The sequence below is a fragment of the Thalassophryne amazonica genome, chromosome 4, assembly GCF_902500255.1.
Source record: "Thalassophryne amazonica chromosome 4, fThaAma1.1, whole genome shotgun sequence".
Taxonomy (NCBI): Eukaryota; Metazoa; Chordata; class Actinopteri; order Batrachoidiformes; family Batrachoididae; genus Thalassophryne; species Thalassophryne amazonica.
This window is the reverse complement of record NC_047106.1, coordinates 95,023,762-95,033,818: the sequence shown is the minus strand read 5'-3', so window position 1 is coordinate 95,033,818 and position 10,057 is coordinate 95,023,762. Positions and strand designations below refer to the sequence as shown.

The 10,057-nt window shown below is 38.1% G+C and overlaps 1 protein-coding gene across 1 annotated transcript; it reads right to left on the bottom strand.

Annotated features, from left to right (window-relative positions):
- Positions 1-4,648: 4,648 nt before the first annotated feature.
- p2ry12 (purinergic receptor P2Y12) lies at positions 4,649-8,133 on the bottom strand. The gene is made up of 3 exons (XM_034168276.1): positions 7,964-8,133; positions 7,356-7,619; positions 4,649-5,780 (listed from the first exon to the last, which is right to left on the bottom strand). The coding sequence occupies exons 1-3, from the start codon at positions 8,027-8,029 to the stop codon at positions 4,941-4,943; spliced, it is 1,170 nt and encodes a 389-aa protein (XP_034024167.1). The 5' UTR covers positions 8,030-8,133; the 3' UTR covers positions 4,649-4,940.
- Between the last annotated feature and the right edge of the window lie 1,924 nt (positions 8,134-10,057).

Genomic DNA, 10,057 nt, shown 5'->3' with positions numbered 1-10,057 from the left:
GGATGTGCCTCCCTCACAACACCCCTAGATTAAAGGTCCAGTTTTGAAGCCTTTTTTTTACTACAACTACTAATACTACTTAAAATAATAATAATTTCGACAAGTAAAATGTTTAGAGAAAATTTAAATGTTAGAAAAATGTTAGAAAGAATTTAATAGTTACATTTATTAACAATGTAGGTTAGAAATTACAAGTTTTACTGTTACAGTGCTGTCAACAGTTAAATATGAGGTCAAGAAAGAGGTCTTTATTTTACTTTTTATAAAACAAGTATATATTTTCATTGAAGTCAAGAAAGGGTGACTATAAAGTGAGGCGGGGAACACTACGGCCATGACGGTAAGTGAAGGTTAACTTCAGCTATTAATTGATGCACAGCAACCTAACTTGTTCATAAATCAGACATCTGTGTGTGTGAGAGACATTCTGATCTTCTGGTCCGAAGTAAAGTGCTGTCTAACTGGGTCACTCAGATATGAATTAAGGGTGGATATTATTTTCGTTCGTGCTAACTCTGCCAGTCACGTAACCTAGGCTAGCAATGTAACCTGTGCAAATGGTGTGCATGGCTAGCTACCATGCTGTCACTGCCAGGTTGTTTCTTTATTCTTTATTCTATTTGTGTGATGGTCGTGCGTCGGTCATACAAAGTATGCTGTTTTGCACAGTCTGTGGTGCGGTGGCATGATATAACGGCGTCCCTGTCTAAAATGTATTTTCCCAAGTCCTGGCATAATTTCACATACCTAACATTTTACTTTAAACTGACAGTCATTCTCTAAGTTGATTAGCAACACAAATTGGTAATAAAAGAAATCCTTGATGTTACTTGTAGCTTGTAGTGAGATAGACAACTGTCTTCATCTTGTGGCCTTTGTGTGTACTGCAGTTTCAAAAGTTCAACCTTTGTATCCAGTCATTGGTCCAGTCATCCAGTCATTTCTTGCTTTATATGATGAATTGTATCACACAAGTAATGATATATTATTTATAGTATAGCCTATGGTATTTCTATAACAAATGTTTTTATATAATTTCTATTTCTAAATTTAAGTAACAAGGCTGAATGAAATGATGGCTTATTATGTCTAAAAAGTAATGTGACCTACTGTCAATAGATTGTACTTTTGATAAGCCTATGATAACTGTATTTCGGGAGAACTTTTCATAATGCTTCTTATAGTGTTAAAATGTATGTGTCTCCTGGTACACATTGATTGGTTAAGGGACCAAAAAAACCACAAAAAAAACACTGTTACAGCAGGCTTAATTTTTTTCCCCCTTCGATACCTGGTGGTGGCCTGGTCTTGGTTAAAAATGCCCAGCCTGAAAAATTTCCCCAGTCCAGCCCTGACGGTAAGAGACTTTTTTGTGCGTCCTAGCATGGTAAATATGTGTACTGAATTTCATGAGGCTGTGACGAAAAAAAACCCAATGCGGAGGGGCTTTTGAAAATTTATAGGGGGCGCTATTTTGCGATTTCGCTGCGACCATGTGTGATGCCCCCAAAATATCGAATTTTGGATCCGGCCGGATGACTTCGGAAAGTTTAATGAGTTTTTGAGCACGGGAACAGGCCGAAATTTCGATTTCAGCGCAATTACAATAGGGTCCTCGTAGGACTTTTTCCTACTCAGGCCCTAATTAAACAACTGGAAATTATGAAGAACACAATGCTCATACAGCCGAGAGTATTTTAGCATTGCGTTATATGATAAATTTTTATCGACACTGCATCGTTTACCTGCATTTTCATTTCATAGCCCACCTGGGGTCAGGACCCATCTGTGATACATTCAGCGCCCACCAGCCTGCATGTCAAAAGCATCGCCCACCACTGACTGCTGACAGAACTGAATGTCTTTACAGGTTCAACACTTTTATTGCATACAGATACACTTCTGATGGCTATATCTAGGAAATCACTGAAAGCCTGCATCTTAGACTTGATCCAGAACACCTGCAGTAAGAGACTCTCTTACTTCTCACTCAGATTCTGAAGTGCTGCAGTCAGAGCATCTACAATTCTGCAAACATTACAGTTTTGTCTATGAAGGCAAGGTCAGTCAACTTTTCCTTGCCAACAAAGGTTAACCAGTGATGTCAGGCAACAAGTGAACTAAATCTCTTTGGCGGGTCCTTGGGTACTGCTGCAATGAATTTGTGTCAAATCAGTGATTGCTCAGGGAACATGAAATGAGGAGAATCACTTGCATTTTGAGGGAATATCAGATACAACATTTTGTCTGTGTGGATTGTTCTCTGGGTATAATCAAGCATGCAGGTGTCTCAGTGTTGAGAACCCCACTAGCTGGAGAATGCCAAGGTGATGCACATATTTTACCTGGCTGTGGCAGATAGGTAACTACTTTTGAGAGGTGAGGATAGACTGGTTCTCTGCCTGTGTGGTTGCCATTCAGAACCCAAAGCAGTTCCACAATAGGGTCCCTTTATCGAGAGAGCAGCATCAAATTAGAACATAGCGCCATTTTGGGGCCAAATGTGCATAACTACTGAATGACCCTTTTATGTTTTCAACATTTTTTTAATCATTTAACCACATACAACACATCCAAGTACAGATGCTATCAAAATAAATATAAAAGTAGTTCAGCTATCAAGTTGATGTAAATTTACAATTTATGATGATTTATGGCAGCACGGTGGCTTAGTGGTTAGCACTGTTGCCTCACAGTGAGAAGGTCATGGGTTCAATTCCCGTGGTCTTTCTGTGTGGAGTTTGCATGTTTTCCCCGTGTTTGCGTGGGTTTCCTCCAGTTGCTCCGGTTTCCTCCCACTTCCAGAGACATGTGGGTTAGGTGGATTGGAATCTTTAAATTGTTCGTAGGTGTGTGTGTGTGTGGGTGTGTCTGTGTTTGTCTGTTTGTGGCCCTGCGACAGACTGGCATCCTGTCCTGGGTGTACCCCGCCTTGCGCTCTATGGCTGCTGGGATAGGCTCCTGCCCCCCGCGACCCTTAATTGGACTAAGCGGTAGAAGATGAATGAATGAGTGATGATTTATTTAATTCATTGAAAGCCTGAGTTACACTTCTGCAGCTCTGTAACTACATGTCATGCAATGACGTGCGTGACAGTTTTAAAGTTCTCCGTCACTGGATTGTGCTTTATTATCTATTAATGTGACCCCCAACAAGATTTTCTTTCTACTACAATCATCACCTCCAATTCAAAGGTAAGCTTTACAATTTCCTCTTTTTCCGAATCTGTGCTGTAAATTTGTGGACTTTTCTGTCAAATGTATGTGATCTCAACATGTAATCAGCGTGCATACTGCAAAAACTATTAAAATATGATTGGAGATGGAGTGAAAGCACAAAAGTGTCAAATCACAGCCTTTTCTGATATCTGATTTAACAGGTGCACATCAGACTGCAGGTCCGAGTCTGAGCACAGTGTGATAAAAATAAGTGTCCAGTTTTTTAATCATGGAAATGACTCCGGTCCCACATGCTAGAGGTTTTTAATGGAAATACATTGCAATCTGCTGGGACATTTTATCCAATATGAGCGAAAAATACGTTCTACAAAATCTGTTATATACGGTGTTTATTACATGGAAAACAATACAAAAACACTGGGACTTTTTTGTCTGGTGACTGTAAATATCCAGTTATACGATGACGGTTTAAGTGAGTTTTACTGTATATGGGACTGAACACTAAATTTACCGACCTTGCAAAACTTTGATGATGAAGTCTCTTCCATCCCATGTCTGACTTTATTTTCCCAATTTTTTCTTCTGTTTGGATCTGAAGGGAATCTGTACATCTTGAAGCCCTTGTTGTGTCTATTTGTGCATCCAAACGCACAACAACCCAACATTTTCAGCAAATAAATAAATAAAACAGCTGGATTTACATGCAGACAGATTAACAGTGAATGCTATTTTGAACCCAAGATGGCATCACGAGTCACATGACTTTTTTTTTCCCCGACTCATCATGTTGCTACTCTTTGAATTAAGGGACTCTATTCCACAATATAGTGGATATGGCAACATGTGGCATCAGCAAAAGCTCCCAGACATGTCCTGACCTGACCGGACTTAACCCTGTCACCAAGTGTCATGAAAACATTCTAACAACCTTAGAAACCACACAACATAAAAGCATTTCCTCCTTGGTTAGTGGAATAATGAGCCAATAATAGCAGGTAGCAGCAGTGGTAGTAGTAGTTGTCCTAATAATAATAATAATAATCACAACAACAATAGCAAAAGGAGCAATATTAGTATTTAATTTCAACAGTACAGTAATAATGAGGACAAAACAGAACATCATAGTAAAACCACAGCAGTAACAGTGAAACAACTTATTTTACATCAAGGTTATAGTCTGTCTGCATATTGGGTAATATCAGGAAATATGAAAATAAAAATATATTGTCCTTGGGAACTGTAATAACATCCCCACCAATGCTGCCCTGGAATACTGATATTTAAGACATTAGGCTACTTGATGGACAGACTCCCTTCAGATGAACTTTATTTTAGTTTTTCAGTTGCTATAACACAGTTCTTCTTTTAAAGAGTGTTACATATAAATTTTACCTTGTTCTTACCTGGAACAGAGAGCAGAAAGCAAAACAGACAACAGTGTGACAAGCACAAAAAAACAAAATTATGCTCAACTGAAAGTGTACATTTTAATATGATGTTTTGCACTGTGTGTTACTTTTGTCAAATTGTTGTAATTAGCACAACAAAATTTGCATTGAACATACTGCAAATGACAGCTAGGTTTCCTCTAATTTTATTTTATGAGAGTACTTTATTACAGTTATGTTGGGATAATTCTGAATTCAAATGTTTGTTGTTTGTGGAATATCTGCAGTGCTACAACAACAGAAAATTATATCACAGTACCATCACTGAGATACAATTCCTGTTTAGATATCATATTCCTAAAGTCCAGTTGTCTATGTACCACAGGATTCTCCCATCGGGGTGCTGCCACCTGTATCTGTACCTGATGTTCTCCCTATCAGTCGGCTACAGGCACCAGGAGATAAATGCAGGGTCTTAAACAAGATGGACCTGAAGGACTTACAAAGGAAAAAGTAGATTAGAGGGTTAAGGAGTGAATTCAGGGATGAGAGGAAGAGCGTACTCTCTTTCAGTTGAAAGAAAAACAGTTTCAGTTTGCAGTCAAAAAGAGGACTCTGGGCCTGGCTCATGGTGTACGGTACACGGGCAAAGTGAAATGGAACAAAGCACACAAAGAACACTCCTAGCACAATAAACACATTTACATTAATTTTACATTTGGCTTTTTGAGGCTTCTGGTTTGTATTGGGAGTTGTACACACAGTCTGTCTGATGCCGTGGGACTTGGTGCGAGAATAAGATCGATAAAGCTCTTTGGTGATGAGAGTGTAACATACTATCACATTTACCAGGTTGATCCAGAATATAAATTGACATACATGATTTACCACCACATGCCAATACAGCCCAGCCTCTGTTTTCAGGTCACTGCACTTAAATGTTGATGAAGATGGAGTCTTACTTGTGAGGACCACATTGGGAAGACACATAGACAACAGAAAGACCCAGATGGCCACAGAAAGGATTTTCTGACAGTTCAACCTGGCTGCATTTATCCCTTTAAAAGGACTGAGGGTCTTTGTACAGCGATCAATGCTGATGAGGCCGAAGAAGAGGATGCTGATATACATGGTGAGGTAGAAGAGTACCGAGGAAACTCGACACACAAATACACGTAGCCCGATGGATGCCATGTTGGAATCTGACAACACCTATGGAAACACAGCACTCAGTCTTAACATTTCATTGTGAAACCCAAACCTAATCAACTGTCTATATATATATATATATATATATATATATATATATATATATATATATATATATATATATATATATATATACACACCACTCCAGTCTCACTTTTTTTCATCCTCCCGTCACAAAATGAGTCAAATTTTCATCACAGGTTTTTTTTAACTCACTAACCTTACTCCTACCCTCAACCCTAACCTTAACCATAACCTAACCCTACAACTTCTCCCACCCTAACCATAACCACCCTGACCCCCCCCCCCCCCCCCCCCACTTCACTTTTAATTTCATGCAGCCATCATGGAATGAATTAGAATGAATTCGTGCTGCCGTGGTGAAAATGGGATGCTTTTCGTCACAATGTCACAAACTATTACATTAATGTAGATTTCGTGCTGCTGAATCATGACTTGCCGTGAGACCGGGTTGATATATACACACAGTGCACCCGAAAAGTATTCACAGCACTGCACTTTTTCCACATTTTATGTTACAACCTTATTCCAAAATGGAGTAAATTACTTTTTGTTTTTTTGTCCCTTCAAAATTCAAGTTACAACACCCCAAAAAAGTTTTTTTTTTTTTTTTTTGAAGGAATCACATGTGCATAAGTTTTCACACACTTTGCTCAATACATTGTTGATGCACCTTTGGCAGCAATTACAGCCTCAAGTCTGAATGCCACAAGTTTGGTGCACCTATCTTTGAGCAGTTTTGCCCATTCTTTTTTTCAGAACATCTTAAGCTCCATCAATGGGATGGGGAGCATTGGTGCACTGCAGGGGTGGACTGGGACAAAACTTCAGCCCTGAACATTTTGGTCCAGACTGGCTTTTTGGTCCAGTTTACCATTTTTAACCCTACCCCAACCATAACCCTAACTATAACCCACATGCCCCCTACCACATCACTCCAAATTTTGTGATACTGTCACAACTTAATTTTGTGAACGTATCATGAACTAATTGATTAAATCACTTTTGGTGATGGCGTCACAACCTGGCGTGAGATCGGGTTGGAAGAAAACGTGGTGAGACAGCGATGATTTACAGTAAGTTCATCCAATAACTGTCCAGCATAATTTTGCATCTGTATTTTTATTTCACTTCATGAAAGCATTTTGTTTTGTTGTTCAGTCATTTTGCACTTTTTAAATTGTACAAAATTAGCTTGTTTGCATGTTTCTGTCCTAAACCAGTGCAGTCTCACACATCACATTTTACAAATGGTTCATTTTTACCAAATGTCAACATGTGATAAATGGGCTGCCCCCCTGCTGGGTCTGACCCTAACCAAAACACAGCTGAATATTCCCAGATAACACGGAAGTGAAGCCAAGGAATTTCATGCGCTGTCAGGGAGAAATGATGGAGCTGTCTAAAAATGTATCTCCCCACCCATCGCTAAATGACACAATGTGGCTTCCTAACTCTTCACATCGGGCACTGACCAAGTATAAAAATGTGATGAGGTGGGAGTGAGAATGTGCAGCATGTCCACAACTATAAATTATTAGGAAAAATTCACCAAACCTTAAAAGGGAACGTGAAGGTCATGACGATATCTGCAACCACAATATTCTTCAGATATATGATGAAGTGAGACTGTGAGGGGATGCGAAAAAACACCCATACAGCCACGCCATTGATCAACAGTCCCAACAGGAAAAGGAATGAGTAGAGAACAGGAAAGACGACCGTCTTCAGAATATTGTCACGGGAACATGTACTGCTGGTGCTGTTATGGTTATCAGGAAACAAAGTGAAAGTGACGTTTCCATCCATGAAGCGAGCAGTCTGAAACAAACAAAGTTAAGACCAATGTTCAGTCTTGGATTTACTTTTTTCTCCTTTCTGCATTATTGCAAATTTATTTCACATTTTGAGCAGGTCACAGTGAACAACATAAAAAATAATAATAATAAATAAATCACCCTAAAAGTGGCAATATATGCAAACTAATAAATGTCAGATTACATATCAATTCATTTTGTTTGCTTGTCCAGACTGAACAGCTTTTATCAAAACAGTAAACCTTCATTGAAACTAAGATAATGTTCACATAAATTTCAGCTGCTATATATATGAAAAACACACATGCATGTCCTGAGTAATTAAAGGAATTTGTTTTTGCAACTGACCTGTTGGTATGTTTGCTGAGATGTTTCAGTGGAGTTCCAGTGACCACTGACTTGTGGTGTCTGCATGTCTTCTGTCCTCTACGGAAAGCAGATATCGGGCTTATCTGGCTGATAAACAAAGACAGGCCGTTTTAATGTTACAAAACAGTGTGTGTGTGTGTGTGTGTGTGTGTGTGGTGATAAGTGTCAGGAAAGCATTTCCTTCTGCTTCCTCATTTCAGTTCATCTCTAACAGACACAAATCATTTCATGTTATTGCATTACAGAAAATAAATACTGCAATTTCAGGGGTTTTTTTTTTGGGGGGGGGGGGGGGGAGGTAAACTAAATTTTAACTAGTTGATAATTTGATTAAAATAATCATATTTCATTTATTTTCCATAACAATGTTAATCAAATATTATTCCTTTACAAACTTTTTACTGTAAAAAGGTGTAAAAATCTCATATTCTGCTATTAAATACAATATTTTAAAAATGGAAAAAAAAAATGATTAACAGGCAAAAATGTTGTGACACAGAATGACTCATAGAAGCACATTCTGAAATCTATTTTTAACAATCAGTTCTTTTTCCTCTGAAGGTTAGAGGTAAGATCCATCCCAAGGACAGGATGTCACAACAGTTATTAATGTAGTCAGCATGCAGATGCACATTTTGACACAGATGTGCAATGACCCCAACCAGCCATTCATGAAACTGATCTTTTCCCATTCAACAACAATAAATTGATTAAAAATACATATCAAAGCCAAAAATATATATAAAAATGGAGTGCATAACGGGTAACCTCATAGGTGGAACAGAACTGAATAATCACTTTTACAACCATCTTTTTTCCCAGTGCATAAGGATGGATACATGATTTTTTCCAAGTTACTGAATATATCTCGGGATTTATTTATAGCAATCATGAAGGAATAGAATAAGAAGAATAACATATTTTATGGTAAATCAATCTCAAAGGAGTTTTCAAAAACTGAGTGATTGCATTAGAAGGAAACAAGTCATGGAAGCAACCAACACACCCATAGCAACTTTAATGGAGTGCCATTGGAGAAATGGTGCCTTGTGCAATTTTTACCCTGCTTGTCAGCTGTAGCAGAGAGTATTATCATTCATTTGTGTATGTCTTTGTACAGAATAACTTGGAAATGGTGAAGCAGATTTTCACAAAACAGAGTAAAAATATCCCTTGGGTGAATGTGTCCAAATAATTAAGTTTTAGAGTAGGTCAGTCAAAGATCAAGGTCATCAAAAATATAGTCTGAAAAAACTTTTCCAGGATATCGCCACAACCAATGGACTTAGACAGTTTATATGAAATAGGGTTTTGACAACCACACAAACTAGAAAAAATAGCTAGTACCTGACTACTCAATGATTTTTTTTGTCTCAATCAGATATTCTTGCACAGTTATCCAAAATAGAAAAAGGGTACCCTATAGAGACTGTTTCACCAAAGCCAGAGATCAAACAGTAAGCAATGTAGGACAACAACCACTAGCAGGAGGCACTCCCTTCACTTACAGTTGTGAACAAATTTTTACATACATGGACATGAATGGCATGGTAATTTTGGGCTTTTAATGATGTCTTTGAACTAGTGGAGAAGATAACTAACAATTGTTCATTTCTGGAAAGAAGCACCAAAGTTGGCACAAATACTCCTTTGACATTACTCTTTTGAAAAAACTGAGTAGCCACTTGAATTTTCAGTAGGCGGCCAGGTAGGGGTCAATTGAAGAATTACACAGGGGTCAAAATTTAAAAATGCTCCAGTCATACTGAAAGCTATACCACATTATTTGTCTGATCACAATGATACCAAAAAGGTATAGTTTGGACTATCTATGACTGAATGTTATGGAGTTATGGGGTAAAAACAACAAGAATGGTGGCAAAGGTCAATTTCAGTTTGTACAGGGGTTAGAAGTTAAAGTTGCTCCAATTTTGGTAAAAAGTGGTGCAAATTATTGGTTGAACTAATAGGATTAATAAATGAAATAGTGGAAATAATGTGGTATAGCTTTCAATATGATTGAAACATTTTTAAATTTTGACCCCAGTGTAATTCTTCAATTGACCCCTACCT